At 37.9% G+C, this 24232-nt stretch overlaps 2 protein-coding genes across 13 annotated transcripts in view; both read left to right on the top strand.

The window, feature by feature from the left end:
• The window catches only part of LOC306880535 (protein 4.1-like), a 113278-nt gene that overhangs the window by 34851 nt on the left and 54195 nt on the right, over window positions 1–24232 (top strand). For 7 of the 12 annotated variants that reach the window (XM_079434114.1, XM_079434113.1, XM_079434109.1 and 4 more), the window contains exons 3-4: window positions 7200–7589; window positions 11185–11406. In XM_079434114.1, coding sequence (XP_079290240.1) covers window positions 7200–7589; window positions 11185–11406 — 612 coding nt within the window. The remainder of the gene's footprint in view (window positions 1–7199; window positions 7590–11184; window positions 11407–24232) is intronic. The other 5 variants (XM_079434108.1, XM_079434107.1, XM_079434116.1 and 2 more) reach the window with 1 other exon arrangement.
• On the top strand, window positions 21682–23709 carry LOC306880537 (uncharacterized protein). The gene is made up of 2 exons (XM_079434122.1): window positions 21682–21883; window positions 22175–23709. Exons 1-2 carry the CDS (start codon window positions 21706–21708, stop codon window positions 23470–23472), a joined length of 1476 nt encoding a protein of 491 aa, XP_079290248.1. The 5' UTR covers window positions 21682–21705; the 3' UTR covers window positions 23473–23709.

Here is a 24232-nt window from a genome sequence, read left to right as displayed (position 1 = left end):
TGGCGCAGAAGAAGTGGCTTGTAGGTATATTTACAGACATTTAATGAGGCTTAGATGTAGGGATGGCTCGATACCATAATTTTGGCTTCGGTACGATACCAGAATGTAATACCTCAGTATCGATACTACAGGTGCTGGTCATAAAATTAGAATATCATGAAAAAGTTGATTTATTTCAGTAATACCATTCAAAAAGAGAAACTTGTATATTAGATTCATTCATTACACACAGACTGATATATTTCAAATGTTTATTTCCTTTAATTTTGACGATTATAACTGACAACTAATGAAAGTCCCAAATTCAGTATCTCAGAAAATTAGAATATCAATTAAGACCAATGCAAAAAAATATATTTTTAGAAATGTTGGCCAACTGAAAAGTATGGACCTCAGAAAACACAATGGACCAACACCAGCAGATAGGGCTGGGTATCGTTCAAAAATTTTTGATACCGATACCTTGAGTTCGATACCGGTTCCTGAACGATACTTTTTTCGATACCAGTTTTATGAAATCAGTTTTAATAAGATTACATTATCTCAAAAAACTATTTTTTAATGTTGATATTTATACAGACTCAAAGCCTCATCTCCTGAGCCACTGCACAAAGAAACAAAATATATCCAACACAATAAATAAATAATTTTAATAAAGTTCAAATAGTTTTCAGTTTACACATCTGTTAGGCTACGTTTACATTAGTGCGTGTTCATTTTAAAACACATCATCATTTCTAGGTTGTTAAAGACTTCAAGAAATTTAAAATCTTCATCCACTTTCATAAGTGGGTGTTTTATTTTCTTTCACCATATGTTTTATTGTTATTAAATTCTGGTGTAGTATGTCTAATTATTTGAATGCATAAAAACAACTTAGTTTATTTAAATTTATTCTTAAAATAGCCTAATGAAATGTTTTATTTTTCCTCAGAAATTCTGTGTTCTGTATCTGGTTTTCAAATGAAGACATAAAACATTAATTTAATTTCTTTAAATTATTGAAAATCAAAGTTTATTTATTTTGGCAAACAAAGGGGGTTTACTATTAAAATAAAAAAATTGAATAACTGTTGTGTGATCATTACTAAAAAATAAATAAAGTTTTAATAATTTTAATAGTAGCCTAGTAGTAGCAGTATGTACTGTCTGCTGAACAATATTAATATATTTCTGCCGCAGTGTCTTCCAATTTAAACCGAACTTTTATTTTGACGGGTTTCCGGGAATACCTTTACAGTTCTGTGTGTATATGATATGACGCTAGTTTTACTCGAATCAAACGGTAAAATGCTCATTAATTGACTCTCACAGCAGTTCTGGAGATGTTGTTCATGTGTTTATGTCCTCATTTAGTGAGGCGGCAGACGCTGAAATCACCGCGAGCGTCACGCGAGCTTCAGTCTGTGTATAATAAACAAACAGCGCGATATAGAGAGCAGACTGCTCCGTGCGCTTTCAAAACGCTCTCGCGGATGTCAAACACTGATCTATCAGCGCCGTGCCGCTTCTAGTCAAACACACCTAGTGCTGCAGGATTATTGGCTCACTGACGGTGATGAGATTAACCCCTTAGGTATCGAAATTTGGTACCGAACGACAAGACGTTTTTCAATACTCGGTGGTATCGAGGCAATTCGGTCGGTGCCTAAAAAGTATCGAACTCGATACCCAGCCCTACCAGCAGATGACATGGCACCCCAAACCATCAATGACTGTGGAAACTTTACACTGGACCTCAAGCAACGTGGATTATGTGCCTCTCCTCTCTTCCTCCAGACTCTGGGACCTTGATTTCCAAAGGAAATGCAAAATTTACTTTCATCAGAGAACATAACTTTGGACCACTCAGCAGCAGTCCAGTCAAGACGCTTCTGACGCTGTCTCTTGTTCAAGAGTGGCTTGACACAAGGAATGCGACAGCTGAAACCCATGTCTTGCATAAGTCTGTGTGTGGTGGTTCTTGAAGCACTGACTCCAGCTGCAGTCCACTCTTTGTGAATCTCCCCCACATTTTTGAATGGGTGTTGTTTCACAATCCTCTCCAGGGTGCGGTTATCCCTATTGCTTGTACACTTTTTTCTACCACATCTTGTCCTTCCCTTCGCCTCTCTATTAATGTGCTTGGACACAGAGCTCTGTGAACAGCCAGCCTCTTTAGCAATGACCTTTTGTGTCTTGCCCTCCTTGTGCAAGGTGTCAATGGTGGTCTTTTGGACAACTGTCAATTCAGCAGTCTTCCCCATGATTGTGTAGCCTACAGAACTAGACTGAGAGACCATTTAAAGGCTTTTGCAGGTGTTTTGAGTTAATTAGCTGATTAGAGTGGGGCACTAGGTGTCTTCAATATTGAACATTTTCACAATGTTCTAATTTTCTGAGATACTGAATTTGGGACTTTCATTAGTTGTCAGTTATAATCATCAAAATGAAAGGAAATAAACATTTGAAATATATCAGCACCTGTAAATCGATACCATAGGTTACAAATAACCAGCCTCAAATGATGTCAATTGAAAACAATTTTATTAAAATAATAATAATATAAACAAATTCATATCTTAATACCTTTGTATCAAACTGTAACAAAAAACCTACAGAGAACATAGTGGTGTGAAAAAGTGTTGGCCCCCTTCCTGATTTTTTATGTTTTTGCATGTTTGTCACACTTTAATGTTTCAGATCAAACAAATTTAAATATTAATCAAAGATAACACAAGTAAACAAACATGCAGTTTTTGAATGAAGGGTTTTTTTTATGAAGGGAAAACAAAATCCAAACCCACATGGCCCTGTGTGAAAAAGTGTTTAATTGAGTGTTTAGTAATTGAGATCTATCAGTCTGGAAAAGGTTATAAAGCCATTTCTAAAGCTTTGGGACTCCAGCGAACCACAGTGAGAGCCATTATCCACAAATGGAGAAAACATGGAACAGTGGTGAACCTTCCCAGGAGTGGCCGGCCGACCAAAATTACCCCAAGAGCGCAGCGACGACTCATCCAAGAGGTCACAAAAGACCCCACGACAACGTCTAAAGAACTGCAGGCCTCACTTGCCTCAGTTAAGGTCAGTGTTCATGACTCCACCATAAGAAAGAGACGGGGCAAAAATGGCCTGCATGGCAGAGTTCCAAGACGAAAACCACTGCTGAGCAAAAAGAACAAAGGCTCGTCTCAGTTTTGCCAGAAAACATCTTGATGATCCCCAAGACTTTTGGGAAAATACTCTGTGGACTGACGAGACAAAAGTTGAACTTTTTGGAAGGTGTGTGTACCATTACATCTGCCGTAAAAGTAACACAGCATTTCAGAAAAAGAACATCATACCAACAGTAAAATATGGTGGTGGTAGTGTGATGGTCTGGGGCTGTTTTGCTGCTTCAGGGCCTGGAAGACTTGCTGTGATTAAATGGAACCATGAATCTGTCTACCAAAAAATCCTGAAGGACAATGTCCGGCCATCTGTTCGTGACCTCAAGCTGAAGCGAACTTGGGTTCTGCAGCAGGACAATGATCCAAAACACACCGGCAAATCCACCTCTGAATGGCTGAAGAAAAACAAAATGAAGACTTTGGAGTGGCCTAGTCAAAGTCCTGACCTGAATCCTATTGAGATGCTGTGGCATGACCTTAAAAAGGCGGTTCATGCTCGAAAACCTTCCAATGTGGCTGAATTACAACAATTCTGCCAAGATGAGTGGGCCAAACTTCCTCCACAGCGCTGTAACAGACTCATTGCAAGTTATCGCAAACGCTTGATTGCAGTTGTTGCTGCTAAGGGTGGTCCAACCAGTTATTAAGTTTAGAGAGCAAGCACTTTTTCACACAGGACCATGTGGGTTTGGATTTTGTTTTCCCTTCATAATAAAAAACTTCATTCAAACACTGCATGTTGTGTTTACTTGTGTTATCTTTGATTAATATTTAAATTTGTTTGATGATCTGAAACATTAAAGTGTGACAAACATGCAAAAAAAATCAGGAAGGGGGCCAACACTTTTTCACACCACTGTAGGTTACATTTTGACTGAGTTTGAAGAAAAAAATACAACTGAAATAACGCAATTAATGCAACAAATGTTGCTTTATTGTAAAGTGTTATTCTAACAGTCAAAGTAATGTTCAAAATCACGTTATTATTTCTCTCTCAGATTGTTTTCAGATTTCAGACTCAGATAGCCAAAGAAAAAGCATTAAATATAAATCTCACTCTTGCTCGGGTGCTTCATATTAGCGGTCGGCAGCGCGGTAGAAACATTCCCTTCATATTACTTATACTAAAATGAATATAGCAAAAGTCATGCTTAATTCAAATTCAATTAATATTCGATTGTATGAAATGCAAGTGCATATATTACGTGAACAAAACTTCACTGGTTCTAGCGTGTCACACATGCACATTTGCGCTTGGACTACTGTATCACATCTGTATGTGTGCTGATCAGTTGTTAATAAAAGTTACAATTAAATCTGAATTTATGAATGATGCACTTACCTGTCGATCTCTTAATTCTCTTAAAAGATCAGGTTGAGCAAGCGACAAATGCTTAGAAATGTTTGTGTTGCCTCCTGTGGTTTATAGCAACGCTTGCATACAGGTGCAGTTCGTTCACCTTTGTCATCCGTTTTGTATACACAGCAATGCCATATTTCACTTCTACTGTTCTCTTTATTAATTTCGGGTGCGTTGTCTCTTATGAGAGTTTCTTCTGTTTGACCCATCTCGTTGTTTTGTTGTCGCATTTACCGGTTGCACAGCAATTTGGGAAGCACACCACCTACAGGTGCACTTCGCAACAGCAGCATATGAAATACCGAACTGAGCAAAATTATGATATCGTACCGTTTGAAATATAATATATACAAATTATGTAAGGTTTGTGCTGCTGCTCTAAACTAACAGTATTGGTGATTACCAAAATCATTTTTTTTAGCTTTCTGTAGTGGTTAGTCCTTCAATATGCATAAGCTCTTTAGTAACAGTAGGCTATTTCTATTGCTATAATATAATTATTATTGCTGTTATCTAAGAAAGAAAAGCAGGAAAAAAGTAAAGCGCTTTATAGTGTGTTTTTTTTCAGATACACAATTACTGTCAAAAAGTACATAAACAAGATCAGCAAGAATGCAAGCTGTTATGAAAGACATAGGAGGCCATTTTTTATTATTATGTGAATAAATACTATTTAGTTGTTTGTTATTTTCCCAATAAATAACATTTTTATATTAAAATTTTTTGACAGATTTCTAAAATATGTGTTTTCTTATTATGACAGGTGGTCTAATAAATTGTTAAGCACTGTTTTCATAGCATTCAGTTGGCACGTTTGTTTGAAGGACATTGGGCAGAATGTGAGTTTTTTTTGTCAATAAAATGTAAAAAAAGAAAATAAATTTTGTTTTATCTGATTAATCAAAAAAATAATCTGCCAGCTAATCGATTATCAAAATAATCGTTAGTTGCAGCCTTAATTTACAGCAGTGTTTAACAACCTTTTTTAGCCATGGCACAGTTTTGATGAGTAAAAAAATCCCACGGCAAACCACTAAGCAAAAATTGCACAAACATGCATGTAGGGCTGAGCGGTATGACGGTATATTTCATTACAGCGAAATAAAATGTCTGCCGTAACAGAGTTTTTTTATTTCGTGTATACTGCGAAATGCTAATGAGTGGGCGTGGTTAACTCACAAACAGCACGCGTTGTCAAAGAAACATGGAGAAAGACGAACAAACGAATCAGGAGGATCCACAAAGGATTAAATTTAAAAAAAAAAAAAAAGTGTTAATAACGTGATATTGTCGTAACAAAGGTGTAGCAGTTTAGAGCAGCGCTCAGGCTCACAACACTGATAGCGTTATGAATTAAGCTTACATGACTACAACAATTCAAATATCAATGTCGTAACGAGTAGAGATACCTTAAATAATGTATAGCTATCGGCATTCTTCCGCCTGTTGTGTAGAGTTCATTTTTACATGAGATTCGATTTTCAACGTGGACACGCAAACGGTTGCCGTGGTAAAGAACAACCTGCTTGTTAATACAAATGTACTTATGTATCTGAGGCCAAATGACTAAATATTGAGAATGCAACAGCCCGTATTATATTTTAAACGATTGGACACTGATCGGAACCAGCTGACATTAACCTCCTCTGATTCTATACGTCTCTCAGCTTGATGCTTAAATTAACCGGTCACATGTAATGATGCAGAAGACGCAGTGACAGGCGAATATGAGGGCTGAGCGTGTGTCAGTCCGGCCTGGAGTCAAATACGCCGTTATAGTTTAAACTTTTTAGTCAGCTAATGTTCAGTTTGCATACTGCTGCTCTCCTTCTAGTCACTTTTGAACTCTTCCCTCCTTAAATTTAAAGCTCCAGGTGAAGGGTTGCCATATACCAAGAAACAAATTTAAACAATATAACAAGTATTAATAGTATTCTACAAAATTAAAAAGAAATAAATGCGATTTATTATGAATAGAATTTTTCAATATAAAATATTTAGATATTATAAACTGATTGAAGTAAAAAAATAACATGATGTAAAAAATAATTCAGAAAAACCTTATTTAAAGTTTAATTGATCAATTCCATTGATCAAAAAATACAGCAAAGTACTTTTTTGCAGGAAATTATTTGAAAATAAGTGTACTAACATTTATTTACAGAGTTTAAGCATGTTGGTGATTTTCATTGCTATTAATATAAAAATATATATATTTAGCAAAATAATTCTAGCTGACTATAAGTTTATGGACATTTTACATGCTGTTTTATTGACAACTTACTGTGGTTGAAACACTGATGAGATGTGATTGATTTTAGTAAGTTGTTCTGTTTCTTCTGATGTTCATTCATGTTTATTTGCTGCTGTAGTGAAGAGAAACAGATGATCGGGTCATGTGAGGCTACAGCGATCTTTCACCCCACATTGAAGAACAACAAAATTATTTATAATTTGTATTTCATAACAAAACTGACAGAATTTGAAAGCTGAGACTTCATAATATCAGTAGTAACAAAGCACAAAGCCTATCGTGAATTGGGTGGAATATACACTAGACATAAAGCTTTGCTCATACATCAGCAGAGAACAGCATAGATGGATTCTTGGGATTTAAGACTCTATATTGGTTCATCTAAAAGAGAACCGATTAAAGCCCAGGATTGTGCATGTTTCCGCCTGAGCAGGAGGAGAGCCAGAGTGCCGAGGCCAAGAGCGATCAGGAAGCGGCTGCGTCTCCGGAGCCCAGCAGTCCTCCTGCTGCTGGCGGCCAGAAGAAAGAGAAAGGCATCTCCCGCTTCCTACCTCCATGGCTTAAACGACAGAAATCACAGAGCCAAGACAAGCCTGGCGAGAGCACAGCACCGCCCAAGCAGGAGAGCGTGGAGGCCGTGAAGGAGGAGCACGAGGAGACGACCCAGCCGGAAGAGGAGGCAGACGGAGGAGGCGCAGCGACCGGCAGCACAGAGCATACAGAGGAGGTGGAGGAGGTGAGAGAGGAGAGCAGAGCAGAGGAGGTGCAGGCAGAGGAGAAGGAGAAAGAGGAGGAAAAGTCTATCGGCAGTGCTGACACACAGGTGAGATAAACATGGACAAGTATTAGTGGTCGACCGATATGGGTTTATTGACAGCCGATGCTGATGCCGATATCTTGGAAATCGGGTGGCCGATATAAAGCCGATATAATTTTTTTAAAATTAATATTTAAGAAATTTAAAATCATTTGAAAATGGATTCAAAAAATAAATGTGTGAAATAAACATACTTATACTTTAGATGACACAGAATTTTGCACAAATAAATACATATTTAATAAATATAATTAAAAAGGATTAAACACTGTAACCAACAGGGCACTCAGTATTCTGGGAAGTTTGTGTGCATTGGGAATCGTATTTTTTCAAATAAAGCCAAGATAACACTAATTTTACATACAGCACACAGTGAAAATGACATGACTATGACAGAAGGCAAATGCATAAAGCGGAGCATAATTTGAAATCAGTTTAAAGTTTGTCGATCGCGCATCTCCAGTGAAGCTGAACTCTCCTCCTGTCCGCATTCAATTCACATGGACCGACCGTCACACAGAGCACATGCAATCATGCAGGTGTAGGATATCAGAGACTGAATCAGACAAATTTAAGATGCATCAGAACATTGAAACCTGAGAAGATGAGATTCCAGAAAGAGGGGCCTCAAAGCTGTAACAGGACAACGTCATAAATCTGTCCAAATCCTAGCGCCAACTAGTCTGAAGCAAGCAAACTAACCAGCAAGCCTCTGTCACAGAACCGCTTACAACCTTGAGACAAAAGAACACTTGTTGATAATTCCAATTCAGGAAAAAGACTGTCAAATTTGGGGCAAGTAATCAAGACTGATGGTCAAAGAGATGGCCAGCTACAGACTCTCTTGGGCAGGTCTCCACACATAGAAGACAGACCAAACCAAAATTCCTTTGTCTAAAGAACATGCCTTCGTTCTCCATAGAACTACACAAAGACTTTCGCTTCCATATGCACCTAAAATCATCTTAAAAGACTTTCATTTTCAATTTTTAATGAAACTAATCATTTCTATGCATAACTGCGTTTCAAAGCGTTTCAAAACTCAGGACACCATCAAATGCTCTCTTAGTCACCCTCCCTCTCTTCTTCTTAAAAATGCTCTCTTGGTCACTCTTCTCTCTCCTTTTTGCTTCTCTTTTGCCACCGCGTTTTGACGCTGCTCTTTGAGCGTGCTCTGGCCCACGTGCCAGCTGCTACCACAATGAGAAGAAAACCACCTAGTCTCGTTACATCCTTTTATTCTTATTCTTTTACTTTAGTTTCTTTTCTTTCCGTGGAGTTTCGTGTTCTAATGTAAGTTTGCTGCAAAGTCCAGCTCCGACTGCACCCGCTTCAAACTTCAACCAGACCAACTCTGCATCCTCAGCCAACGTCCAAGACCTCACTTCAAAGACTATTGAACTTCCAGCCAATCAGACACTTCGGGGATCCCCCTGTCTGCAACGACGACGACAAAAGGGATTCCCTTAGCAAAGCAAGCAAGTACCTCCAGGTTCTAACTGAATCGGTGCAGTTAATATAAATTTTAGCCTCATTGAGAAACTCAAAGCGAGGGTTAAATAAGTGATTGATGGTTGTTCAGGTCTATGTATGTATCTAATAAATACTGAATTTGGGACTTTCATTAGTTGTCAGTTATAATCATCAAAATTAAAGGAAATAAACATTTGAAATATATCAGTCTGTGTGTAATGAATGAATCTAATATACAAGTTTCACTTTTTGAACGATATTACTGAAATAAATCAACTTTTTCATGATATTCTAATTTTATGACCAGCACCTGTATGTGTGTGTGTGTATATATATATATATATATATATATATATATATATATATATATATATATATATATATATATATATATATATAATTATTTTCACTATATATATGTATATAGTGAAAATAGATATATTAGATAGATATATCTAGATATATATAATAGATAGATATATTATAGAGGAATGAGCGTTTGCCAGGACAGATATAAAGCCGCAATAAGCTGCGGAGCAAACTTGTCAATCCATCTTGATGAATGACGCAGAGGAACGTAAACAAGTGAACTCTGACCAATAAGAGGACAGCTTTACTCGCATGTGACTTGCATAAACACAGTTTGGTACGCTTTGCAATGTTGCCGTGTGAAAGCGAACCGCACCAAACAAACAAAAAATCAACATTGTATTTTTTCCGGACCAAAGCAAGTGAACTAACGGACTTTCCTGGTGTGAATACACCCTAAACTATATTTTGGATTTTAATATCTAGTGCAGAGTTTGTTATATGGCTCGTTCAGTTAATCGCCGTAACAGTGATTCTGTTCAAATCTCTATAAAATCATAAATGATTCCATTTGAGCTAAATTAAACTTCTTTCTCTATTTCTATTTCTTTAAATTACATATTAATATTACGTTTTTATTACGTTACAATATGTATGTGTGTGTGTATATATATTATATATAACCAGAAGCCCGCGACATTTAAATTTTTTCTTAAGAAAGTAATGCTGGATGGAGTGCAGTGTTTATTTTCACAGTTTTTGTCTTTTGACTAAAATATAATTTAAATTTAATCTGTATTTTGTCATGTCATGTTAATTCATTTTTTTTTTTTTATCAACATTTTTTTTTTCATAACACAACATAAAAAACATACTCAACATCTCAAAGTCCAGTCAAAAGGATGTTAATTCATTTTAATCTTTCACTCTGATCTAATTTTAGTTTTAAAATTAGTTTTAAAAGGACATTTTATATGTCAAAATGCAAAATTAAGCCAATTTTTAAACCATAGATTTTTATTTATTTAAAATTTTTATCAATATTTTATTAAAAGAAAAAAAAAACACACTTGTAGCTCACATGGTAATGCCTGACTTTGACTGTGATTGGATTTTTTGAAACAATTGTATTCCTTTTAGATGTTTTATTTTTCAGAAATGTTGATGCATTATAATAAAGCAGTGTTTTTTTGTTGTCATATTTTCATATATTCAACATTTTAATTGAAATCAATAATTATCATCCTGATGTACATGCAGTGCTTCTCTTCATGGGATGGATTCAAGGCAAACAGCCCTGTGCACTTTGTCATAAAGGGTTTTGTTTGAACAGATGTAGTGCAGTGATGTGCTGTGTGCCATGTGACACACTTAACCCTACTCAGCTCACCTGATTTAGCTCACGCTCTCTCTCTGACTTCACTATATTACCAAATTTTGCCATAAGTTTAATATATTAAGGTTCTGCAATATATAAATATATTGTGGAAACGTAATTTCATGGAGAGCTGCTTTGCAACGATTTGAACTTGAACTTCACTGCATTTATAATAAGAAGTGATCGTAAACATGCCATCAAAGACATTTAAAGGTCTTCCTGCAGATTTCTGCCAAAACAAAAGCGTGAGCGTTTAACTCCTGCAAGTGACGAAATTAAATCATAGATATTGTGTAAAAAAACAAAAAAGGTAAAATAATAAATATACTTTTTAATGAAGAATTCATAAGTGCAGTAGTAAAACATTTCTGTCTTAGAATTTACCAGTTAAAAATGCATTGAATGTCAGTATTTACCAAGGTATTTTGTTTGTGTCTGCAGCCTGTGAGAGAGGAGAAAGAGGGCGAATCGGAGGTGAAGGAGAGCGGGGAGAAGGAGGAGAAGAAAGAGGTGGAGAAGAAAGAGGTGGAGAAGAAAGAGGAAGAGCAAGTGATCCCGCAGGAGGCGAGTGTGCTGTCAACACTCAAACTCAACAAGAAGATGAAGATGGTTGTGTGTCATGTGACCCTGCTGGACGGCAGCCAGTTCTCCTGTGAGGTGGAGGTAAGACACATCCGTCCGTCCATCTGTCTGTCTGTCTGTCTTTGCGTATTAGTGCCTGGATTTTGTAATGTTGAAGTCATTCTACTTTACAAGAAATTAGTTGGTAACACTTGCATGAGGAAGATGGATGTTAAAGTCCACATCACAATCTAGTCTGGTTCCATTTCTTGTCCTAATTCATATTAGTGGTCTGATTGTGATCAGCTGTCTGTCAGTGGTTGTGCTGTGTGGACGCTTTCAGTCGCCATGTTGACCGTAGGTGTGGGATCAGATGACTGCTCATTCAGTTTAAAGCTCTACTCCAGTCTGTCTATTTCACTGCTATTTATTTTATGATAATTTAGGGTGTTAATAAGCCTGCTGTGTAGATGGAGAAATGTCTGTGTTGGTTAGATTTGTCTATATAGTCTGATAATCAGTGCAGGTGAGATCTGACATGCCCACCAGCATCAGTTCCACAGCAGCACGATTCATGATAACTGTATCTGTCAGCAGTGTAAATGTAGTCACTGTTAATGAAGGCTGTGTGGATGCTCTGTGTGTCGTGTCACCAGCACCGTCCTGATCTGTTTCTCATGGATATATGGACCCTTCAGTGGATGAACTAGATATTCAACGCATAAAGTAAACGCATTATATATAATAAAAAAAGATATATAATATACACATAAAATATATAATTTGAATTATTTATTGTATAATTAAAAATTCATAATTACAAAATAAAATCAGGAGGAGGAGTTGCAAGAGGAGTGTAATAGGAGCTGTCATTGGATCAGTCATTGTGATGACAGGAGCGTTCAGATGTGTGCGATGACCTCTGACCCTGCAGTGATCTGGTGGGTGTGTTAAGTTTTTTGGAGGTCAGACTGGGGCTCTGTCAACACCCCCAAGAGGTTAAACCCTCACTGTCTGCTGTTGCTGTTGGGATGTGGATATGTGGAGTTCATGCACACAAACACACACTTTAAAAAACTTTTGTTTTCTTTAGGAATCCTGCAAGCACTTTAATTTTCATTGATACTAAGCAGATGTCATTTTTTGTTCAGATCAAAATGTTATGACATTGTATATTATAATTGTAGACTTAAACTGTGAACCTTTAAAGCAGGGTCTAAAAATATATATGGTCTTTTCATAAAATACATTTCATACATACATTTAACTAAAGAATCCTGCAAGGAATTTTTTTTATTTACCCCTTTACTCGTACTGCACAAAAAGTGGTTCAATAATGTTGAATGTGGTATGTGGTACTGGGACTGATTATTGCAAATGCAGATCCCAGTGTGTTCTGGTTAAACAATTTTTATTTATACATTTATTTATTGCTAAGGTTTGCATATGGTGGTGTGCTCTTAATGACAGCTGTCGTGAAAATATATCCTATTCCTAAAATAAGAAATATCCCAATTTATTGCCTTGCTTAGTGTCGCAATGTATAGCAATATATCGTATCGCAACCCCTGTACCGTGATACGTATCGTATCGCCAGATTCTTGCCAATACACAGCCCTATTAGAAAATGACATCTATTTATCTTAAATAGTATGTGAAGTAATTGTTAGACATCTGTGCTCTGTGAATGCTATCACACTAAATCTAATCGTCTGAAGGAGAACCTGTCGTCGGAGGCTGAAGTGAAAAGCAGTGCAGGTGAGTGTTGGGATATGATTGATAGTTTGGGCTCTCATTACGGGCCGGTCTATGAGCTCTGAACAGCCTTGGCTTTGTCCTGTCACCGGAAAGTGCTGAGGCATCGCTAAGTTCTATTGTCCTGGTGTATTCATGCATGAGACGGTGGCATGTTTGCTCAGAGATGAGCGCCACTGTCTCCGGGTCGCCCGGACTCATAAGCCGCAGCTTCACACAAAGCATTCCAGACGTGATGCTTTATGGGGACGGTGGGGACAATGAGGGCTCTCGGGACTGCTCAACGACCCCACATGGATGTTAGGAGTGCTGCCGAACCATATTTTTGTGTTTCTGTCCTCAAGGCAGGTTAGATTCTTGTCTCTCTGGAGAGCAAATAGACGATTGACAGGAACTCTCAGCCAATCAGAGCGTAGTAAATGCACTTTAATGCTGTAAATGCAGAGATCCTGTCACGGAGTGTGTTTTCGTGGAAGCGTGTTTTTTTTTTTTTTTTTTATAGCGGTGCGTTATATTGAGCAATATGGCCATCGTGAGGAGATGGAGCCCCTGATCTGGGCTCTCTGAGGCCTCAGCTGAGTTTGACGCTAATGCTTCAGGGCTTACAGTCACTCTCTGGTTTCTCCTGTTCGTCACCGATCCTGCGTAAACCCTGCTCAAACATCCCATCAGTGATTCTCTACGACTTTACAATTTATTTATTCATGGTATTATTGAGTCTGCAGTTAAGAGTTCCTTCTTTTGTTCTTATTCAACAACTTTCTTTCATCATGTTCTTTTAGGCTTTGGCTGTCATTCATTCATGTACTCTCTCTGATCCTTTAGTTTCTTTTCTTTCTCATAGATCTAGTCTTTTCTGCTCATTCATGTCTCTCTGAGCATGTGGTCTTATAGCTGCTAGGCATTTGCTCATAATAATCCAATGCATGCTTCACTTCTGTACATGAGTAACAGCAGCACATACAGCTCCTGTGGCAAGCTTTTATTCTTCACAGGATATGAATTCTTGATATCAACAATTCAATTTTCACTAGTTAAAATGCTAATTCTTGATATCATGAATGAAATTTCAACTAGTAAAAACTATAATTCTTGATATCTGTAATTGTATTTTCACTAGTTAAATATCACCATAGGCTGCCATTCAAAATCAATTGTTGATATCAAGAATTAATTTCTTACTAGTTCAAATTCCAATTTCACATCTCAGAAATACAATTCTTACTAGAAAAAATGTCTTTTCTTGATATCAACAATTTAATTCTTGATATCGACAATTTAATTGTCACTAGTGACAATGTTCATTTCTGATATCTGAAAATGTAGTTCTGATCAACAATTGGGAGGGTAATTTCTGATATCTAAAATGACTTTTGTAACCAGTAACAATCACATTCATAATATCAGAAATGAACATTGCCATCAGTGACCTTTAAATTTTGATATCTAGAATTAAATTGTTGATATCAAGAATTGAATATCAAAATTGTTTCTCTGATTTTTCTCAAGTAAACGTCATATTTCCAGATGAACACTCACTGGACTGAAGCAACTCGACTTTACTTGATTCTCCAGACACAGATTTTTTTTTAGAAAAGTCAATGAGTCTCAAATCTGATTATCAGGATCTTTTGAGGAACGTTTGTTTGTTCATTTCTCAAGCATGATTGGATTGCATTGCATTAACAGACTAAGCATTTCGATTTTCTCCCAACTCAGGGTGTCCGTGGGTCCTTAAGTCTTAAAATGTCTTGAATTCAGATTCAATGGGTCTTAAATATTTTTGGTCACATTACTGCTAAAATATCTTTTTCAGTCTGACAGACAGACCGAAGATTTTTTTCTTTCCTCGCGCGTAGTTACTGTGTCATCTGAGAGAATTGCAGGAGCAGAATTCAGGTCGAACTACCTTCTTTTTTTTATATAATGTTCTCAATAATAATATAGGTTGAGCTACAGCTAGCTGACCAACCTTTTAGCTAGTTTAAAATGTTTTTTTATTTGTCCGACCAGACAAATAGCCTGATTAAAATTTAAGTGACAAAAATAACCAGTGAAGCATCAAAACACGAGAATGATTGTTCTGATTTTATTACATTCAGTGTAAACAGCGATTCTATTTTGGATAGTGTATTTCTGTTATCATGGTCGCGCTGTTGAGGTCTCTTTGTGAGAGACGTCTACACAAATGAGCAACAACAAACATAAAGAAACTCAGAAGAAACACACTGAGGTATAAATTCAAAATGCTTAGTTTATTCATAAAATGATATAGTTAAATGACATACCATGACAAGGGGGCTATTTTGCTGAATATTTCACTAATGTCACATTGATTTTATTTTAATAAACAAGTAGTTAAGTAGTTATTACATTACTTACATTTTAGACCCAATACTTACTGTTTTGTTCTATTTCACCAACGAAAATACTTCCATACAAAGACCAGCCCATTCTCCAAGCAACAGTGTTTTTTTACTGAATGATTCTGCGTTTTGAACGCATCGGTTGACTCACTCAGTCAGTGACTCACCGCCATCTATTGGTGGTTTAGTTTGTTTAAAAATATGCATCCCCCCCCCCCCCCCCAACATTTCTTATTTGTATATCCAAAAATGTATTTAAAATATTAATCTCATAACGTAATTTATTGCAGTTGTAATTTTGCAGGGTAAATTATTTAATCTGACTGGTAACAGCCCTATAGTGTATATTGAATTTATTGATTTATTGTAATAATTTGACATGAAAGATGCATACATTTAAAAAGATTGAAAAAGGTGGTAAATAAAATATGCAGATTTAAGTATGTAAAAGCTGATAGAACACTAACTTCAGTAGGGCTGTAATCAACCAAAGAAAATCTTGGTCGACTGAAGTCCTGAAACTTTCGACTAAAAATCGACTAAAAATGACGTTGTGGAGAAAAAAAAACGTACGTTACATTAATTAGATACGCACTGTGCTCAGTACTTGGTAGCCTTGTTGTCTGCCTAAATTAATTATAAATAAACATAAAAAACTAATAGGCTATTTGCAGTATATTAAATAGTTTTTGACCTAATTATTTTGCACTGAAATGAGTCTGACACACGAGTCTGTCGTCTCTGACAGCGGTGCATCACGTGTACCTGCGCAATATCATAGCCTGTGATTTCTGAAAACAGTACTATGTTGTCAACTAGTGATATCACAAGAACTTTTGAGGAATGTGCAACATAATTTAGAAAATTATTTTTGTCATATGTTATAAGTATAACTGTCAGACACTATCATTTCAGCCGCTCTGCGCAGCTCGAGAGCGAGGCTGAACATAAGAGCTCAGCTTCGCGGCTGAGACACGAATAGACTTAAAGCTTTTACTCTTAATAAACACAAAATGCGCGTCCACTTTAATAAAAAAAAGAATATTTATTAAACAAACAAGAGCAGAAACCAAATAAAGTGCATAACTGAAAAATAAAGCATCTTAGGCTCAAAACTATCACAAACAGTGGGCACAGCGCAATTGCGCAATATTGTGAGAACTGAGAACTGATCGCGCGCTGTGTGAGAACTGAGAAAGTGGAGCACTTCTATCAGAGTGATTCCGCCTATCGCGCCTTCACTAACTTTAAGTTAATCAACAACGAATTGTGACTCCTGGGAAAAACGGGATGTCTGGTCACCCTATCCCTATAACCATTCAGTTGCTGAGGCCATTGTTTCAGATCGCTAGTTTGCGTTTTGGTAGCGTATCCGCCCACTGCGGCTGCCATACTGTGAGATATACAAACGCCCCTCATCTGATTGCGATCCAGAGACAGGGACGCACATTTTAAAAGACAAGACAGTCAATTTAGCCTATAGGATGTATTTTGAATGTCCGGTAGTCCTCAAATAACATTTTAGTCCCGTCTCGTCTCGTTAACGAAGACGCGCATACATTTCGTCATAGTTTTTATCATCAGATATTAATTTTATCTCGTCAACTTCTCGTCTTAGTCACAGAAAAAAGGTTCGTTAACGAATATTTTTCGTCGTCCTCTTCGTTAACGAAATTAACACTGGTTCTTTGGAAGGAGACAGCTTCTTGTTTTTACACTAGCTTGTTATTAAATAAATAATATTCAGCATCAAACCTTCTAAAGCCTATTTATCTGTCTCTCTTCTCCAGTGGGTTGGGCTAATCCAAAAAAAGTGAAAACAATGGGGGTGTTCTGAAAACAGACTGTTACCTGTGAAACAGGGGTGCTCTGAAAACACCCCCATTAGCAATTAGTGCTTTCCACCTGATGAAATGAGCGCGGCCAAACTGATGAAATGAGCGCGGCAAAAAATCGACCAATCAGATTTTTGGTCGAACCAGACCATATCGACCAATTAATCGACTAATCGACTGGGACGTTACAGCCCTAAACTTCAGATTAAATTGTTTACACCTTCATAAATCTCGGTGATGCAGTACTTTAGTGGGGATATTTTGTATGGAATATTGTCTGCTGATATATAAAGTTAACAGTATATCATTGTAATAAATATCATTTATGACCGCAATGATATTTTGTTTTCTTTTTACATTAAACACAGCAAATATTACATATGTATGCAATATAATGTGTATTTCCATTACAGGTTTAGGTCTTAAATTTCATTTGAGGTGGTATAAAAAAAAAAGTCTAAAAAAATGTAACTTGTTCATATCTGCAGAAACCCTGCCAACTGTTTATATTCACTTAATACAGAACTGACTGCTTAGTTTCCATGAATACTCACTAAGAAATGTATTTTGGCACAACTGAATTTGACTGATCCATTTGCTGAATTTGCTTCCAAATTGAGTTTTAATTCTCCCCAGGAGCGTATTATGCTTTTATTAACTTCTTTTAATATCACACATCTCCTGCACTTTATTTCCATGTTCTTCCGTATCTCTTCACCATCCTAGTAGTCACTGTTTAATGACTAGCAGCACTTTACTGTGGTGAAATCATCAGCACACAGTCACTTCCTTTACTCGGGATCAGGATCATCTGACATTCATGCTCTCCTCGTGTGTGTGTTGTGCAACACAAGTGATGTTTCTGCTTTGGTTTGTTGTGCTCAGACCCATTGTGCTGACACCATAGACACACGCCTCCACCCATGAGCACTTTGCCGTTTTCTGTGGCCATCGACACTTTATCATCAAGAGAGCCGTGCTGTGTGTGATACGCTAGTGTTTGTTTGCTCTCGCCGTTCACCTAATGCAGGAACAGCCACTATCGATCCACTGCAAGCTTAAATCCAGTTTGTGTGTGTGTTGAAGCAGCATCTGTAGCGTCGGATCTCTCATCAGTAAATCTGCTGCAAGTGAACGCTGGGATTAGTTTGTGTAATTGCACCCATAGCAGCAGCTTATGGTGTTCTGTGTGTCGTGTCCTAACCAGACAGATTAAGACTCTCTCTGTTTTGTTTTTGTTGATGTGTGTGTAGTTGATACGAGACTTAAACTGACACCTGGCACGGATGCAGCGTCAGATGTTGTTGTCAGCCATTCCTAATTTATTCCATAAGCAGAAATGTCTGACAACAGGGAGTTTAGTGAGAGCTAGACACGTGACACTGTTTGAGAGGGGTCTCTTTTCACTGTTGCACTGTGGCGAGAACAGAGCTGTATGTGTTATTGAGCGTGAAAGCTCCGACACTGAAGCTGTAGAACTAGTAGATCGTGAACTTGGCCACAAATATCCACCGCCCGCTGCCATCAGCTCCTGCATCTCACACACGAATGCGACATCAGCACTAGATTTAGCAACTTTCAGACCCTTTTAGCGGCTTTTTTCCATAGAATATACATACTGACAAACCTAGCAACTTTTCTGGATAAACCTTAGCTTTCATTCAGTTGGAAGACTTCTCCAGTACTGCCCCATGAGTGCTAGGTCGGACTGTCCCGGCAGAGTGTTGCCTCTCTCGGCATCTGCTTTCAGCTGGCCGCACCGCAGCAGACTCGTCAGTAAATCAGTACAAAACAGCATTTCTAAGCACCTGTCGCTTACTGACTGTTTGGAATTATAAATATGTGCGTAGTTCATCTGTTAATATTATGTTTTGTTTGTTGTTTTTTAGTTTGTTACTCAGACACAGGCAGTGCGCTGCATGAGACCAAAAAAGTAATATAGCCGAAACCACTGCATAGCTGCTCTTTAGTGTAGATGCATGTTGATTTTATCAGACAATGTCGCGATTATAAATGTGAGTGACTCCTGGTTAAGTATTAACGGGTTGTGTTCAGTCACTATTTAGTGCAGGGTTCCTCAATTAGATTTCGCAAAGGGCCGAATTCTGCCAACAATTATATAGAATTACGATTATTATATTGTTGATTTTGTTAAAATAGTCACAAGTAAGTTAATGTCGCTCTCCGATGCTACGTTTGAATTTTCATGCCACATTATTTGAGATTAGCGCAGGCCAAACATTTTTCTTTTGCTGGCTGCCTATTGAGGAACCCTGATTTAGTGTGTAACTTTTCTACAATATTCACTCATCATGACAGTAAAATATCAATCTACGGCAGTATTTCCTCTCTCAATCAGTAGAAAATGTGGTCAACACCCGATCATGCATGAAAAAAAAAAAACAGCGTAATATACCGTAAAACCGGTATAATTTTGAAAAATACAGTGATATAAATTTTTGGTCATACCGCTCAGCACTAGTACAAATGCTTTAAATGTCATGATCATGTCCATCTTTTTCCAGTCTACTGCAAATCAAATTACTGATAATGCTTCTAGTTTGGACTGAAACAAATCATTTAAAATAATAGCGTTGCACTAAAAAAAATCATCCTTTTCTGTCAATTTGACTGAATGAGATGTACATTTCCTGTCATGCTCTACTTTTATCCGTCAACAGTAGTATGTAACACAACAGATACTGCACTCTCATAGTCTACATTCCCAGTTTAATAAAGAAATCCTACAGGTAATTCACTGGAATACAACTAAAATCTCTCACTTTCTCCCCAAAGTCACATTTCTTTGTTGTTTTCCCTTATGATCCCAGTGTTACTGTAGTGTGTCTAAACCAGAGAAATACAGTTTATCTGTCAAAAAGACAGAAAGTGCTTTGGCATATCCATCAATGTTCCAGATAAAGGTGGTACATTTTTCATTCACACAACATACATACATGATACATAAAATGTGACCCTGGAGCACAAGACCAGTCATCAGTAACACAGGTACACTCACCTAAAGGATTATTAGTAACATCTGTTCAATTTCTCATTAATGCAATTAATGCAACCAATCACATGGCAGTTGCTTCAATGCATTTAGGGGTGTGGTCCTGGTCAAGACAATCTCCTGAACTCCAAACTGAATGTCAGAATGGGAAAGAAAGGTGATTTAAGCAATTTTGAGCGTGGTATGGTTGTTGGTGCCAGACGGGCCGGTCTGAGTATTTCACAATCTGCTCAGTTACTGGGATTTTCACGCACAACCATTTCTAGGGTTTACAAAGAATGGTGTGAAAAGGGAAAAACATCCAGTATGCGGCAGTCCTGTGGGCGAAAATGCCTTGTTGATGCTAGAGGTCAGAGAAGAATGGGCCGACTGATTCAAGCTGATAGAAGAGCAACTTTGACTGAAATAACCACTCGTTACAACCGAGGTATGCAGCAAAGCATTTGTGAAGCCACAACACTCACAACCTTGAGGCGGATGGGCTACAACAGCAGAAGACCCCACCGGGTACCACTCATCTCCACTACAAATAGGAAAAAGAGGCTACAATTTGCACGAGCTCACCAAAATTGGATGGTTGAAGACTGGAAAAATGTTGCCTGGTCTGATGAGTCTCAATTTCTGTTGAGACATTCAGATGGTAGAGTCAGAATTTGGCGTAAACAGAATGAGAACATGGATCCATCATGCCTTGTTACCACTGTGCAGGCTGGTGGTGGTGGTGTAATGGTGTGGGGGATGTTTTCTTGGCACACTTTAGGCCCCTTAGTGTCAATTGGGCATCATTTAAATGCCACGGCCTACCTGAGCATTGTTTCTGACCATGTCCATCCCTTTATGACCACCATGTACCCATCCTCTGATGGCTACTTCCAGCAGGATAATGCACCATGTCACAAAGCTCGAATCATTTCAAATTGGTTTCTTGAACATGACAATGAGTTCACTGTACTAAAATGGCCCCCACAGTCACCAGATCTCAACCCAATAGAGCATCTTTGGGATGTGGTGGAACGGGAGCTTCGTGCCCTGGATGTGCATCCCACAAATCTCCATCAACTGCAAGATGCTATCCTATCAATATGGGCCAACATTTCTAAAGAATGCTTTCAGCACCTTGTTGAATCAATGTCACGTAGAATTAAGGCAGTTCTGAAGGCGAAAGGGGGTCAAACACAGTATTAGTATGGTGTTCCTAATAATCCTTTAGGTGAGTGTATATTTGTAGCAATAGCCAACAATACATTGTATGGGTCAAAATTATACATTTTTCTTTTATGCCAAAAATCATTAGGATATTAAGTAAAGATCATGTTCCATGAAGATACAGTATTTGGTAAATTTCCTACTATACATGGATATCTTGTGACGTCACACATTAAAGACGGCGCCATCTTTAGGACCGCCCAGGGACCGGAAGTAAACAGCAAATATGCCTTCTATCTGCTGTGCCGTGGGCTGTGATAACAGCAAGTCAAAAAAAACGGGACATACGTTTTATAATATTCCTAAAAACACTGACAGGAGACATAAATGGTTAGCTGCCATTAAAAGGGATCAGTGGACTCCCACAGAACACTCCAGACTGTGCAATGAACACTTTATTTCGGGTAAGTTAGCTAGCTAGCTATGTTAGCAACCCTACGATAAGATAAGATGTAAAGTTACAGGGAGGCTACACCAGGCACGTAACTGAAGTGTTCGTTCACGTTGCGTCTGCTGTAACCGTCTGCTATGATCAGTGAACTGACTACTACCGTAAGTAATAAAAAAACAACTAGTTTTCTAAAACTTTTTTTTGCGCGTCGCGAACGGAGCTTTTCACTTACCCGGTGTAGCCTTCCTGTTAGTGTCAGACACTGTTCATTAATGTATCACTATATCTCAATCTACCCCTGTAGGTCAGAAGAGCGAGAATCCATTAAACCCCGACTATGTGCCAAGTTTGTTTGCTTATCTCACACCTGAGCAACGCAAAAGAAAAATAAATAGTTACAGCAAATTTGAGCAAGTGCAAGCTGTCAAAAGAAAGAGAAGGACGCATGATGTTGGACCGGTGGCGTCCTGTGACAACAGCAGCCATATGCAGATTGATGACTGTGGGTACACCTCAGCTCAGGAGGGTAACGTTAGAGGTCAGATAGCTGATCACAGCTACTGTAATTCTGCAGTCTATGCTGAGAGCAGTGTACCATGCTCCAATGAAGCCTGCCATGAAACTGTGAGGAGACTGACAGAGGAGTGTACTGCACTGAGGTCAGAGGTTTATCAGCTCAGGGAAAAGGTTAGCAAGTTATCCTTCAGCCAGGAAACCTTCAAGGACAATGATGACATGGTGCAGGACTTAACTGGCCTTCCATCCTTTGCCAAGCTGATGGTTGTCTTCACTTTTGTGTCAGAGTTCCTTAAGGTGGGACCTGGATTGAATCCCTTTCAAAGCTTTTTAATGACTCTAATGAGAATGAGACTGAATTTACCACTGCACTTCTTTTCATATATATTTCATGTGTCAAAGCCTACTGCAGGCCGAATTTTTAACAGTACGTTAAATGTCTTGCATGATAGGATGTCTGGATTCATAATGTGGCCCAGTAAGGAACAGATTCAAATTAGTTTACCCATGTGTTTCAAAAATAGTAGTTACAGAAATTGTACATCCATAATAGACTGCTTTGAAATTTTCATCGAGAGACCTAAAAACTTGAGAGCCCGAGCACAAACATACTCACAATATAAGCACCACAATACTGCCAAGTACTTGATATCAATAACTCCACAGGGAGTCATATCGTTTGTGTCTCGTGGCTGGGGAGGGCGAGCAAGTGACAGGCACATTACAGAGAACTGTGGCTACCTGGAAAATCTGTTACCTGGTGATTTGGTCCTAGCAGATCGAGGGTTCACAGTAGGAGATGCTGTGGGATTGTACAGTGCTCATCTCAAAATACCTGCCTTTACTAGAGGGAAAAAGCAACTGCATCCAAGTGAACTTGAGTATTCAAGGGGGCTAGCAGCTGTTCGAATTCATGTTGAACGAGTGATTGGTCTTGTGAGGAATAAGTACACAATTTTACAAAGCACAATACCCATTTCTCTCTGCCTGACTGCAACTCCAGGAGAGCTTACATCTCTTGACAAGATGGTCAGAGTGTGCTGTGCTCTGTGCAACATTTGCCAATCTGTTGTGCCCTCACAATAGCATGGGTGTCAGTAACATTGTTTTCCTTAGTGTCACAATGCTAAACAATTGTGTATAAATGTAATATATATTTGGATCTTTGTATTTTATACAAGTCTGTTACTTAAGAGTTTCATGTAAAATTGTTTTGTGTTTGTCTTGTTTACTTGTTTCTAAAACAAGTAGACTATCACAAATGTGTATATATTGATATTGGCTGAAATTACTTTTGAAATAAATTGTTATTCATTCAGTTACAACACTTTAGTGATGTTTATTGTACATGGTCACATTGCAGTAACAATACATGTGCAATTTATACATTTTCCATCACATTCTATTAGGCAGTGTTGTAATGTAACAAAATACAAATACTCATATATATATATATATATATATATATATATATACACACACATACACAAACATAAATATATACATATATACACATTACATATATATTATACATACACACACACACTTCTAATATTTAAGACTGGTAATACTAAACTTGTTTTCTGCACTCCACACATTTCCATGTCTTAGGCACCCTGGTCAGCTTAAGGCAGGTCTTGTGAAAGTGCTTTCGCCTACAATTTGCAGATGTGCAAATGACGACATCTGTGCCTGCAGGTTGACCACAGTAGCATCCCACTTCAGGCTGTTTTGTGGCTGTGATGTTTATGGGAGTAAGGCGTGGTGCTGTATACCATTTCCCCAGCAGCTCAGGGAGCACTCCAGTCTTGATGAAATTCACCACTTTGCCATAAGCATCATGGAA

The sequence above is a fragment of the Barbus barbus genome (assembly GCF_936440315.1).
Source record: "Barbus barbus genome assembly, chromosome: 14".
In the NCBI taxonomy this organism is placed as follows: Eukaryota; Metazoa; Chordata; class Actinopteri; order Cypriniformes; family Cyprinidae; genus Barbus; species Barbus barbus.
Note: the sequence above shows the minus strand (reverse complement) of the source record. Positions and strands in the feature narration are given on the sequence as shown.

Coding starts and splice junctions, on each gene's coding strand:
- LOC306880537 (XM_079434122.1), top strand. CDS start 21,706: ATGCCTTCTATCTGCTGTGCCGTGGGCTGTGATAACAGCAAGTCAAAA. Junction 21,884..22,174: donor CAATGAACACTTTATTTCGG/GTAAGTTAGCTA, acceptor CTACCCCTGTAG/GTCAGAAGAGCGAGAATCCA.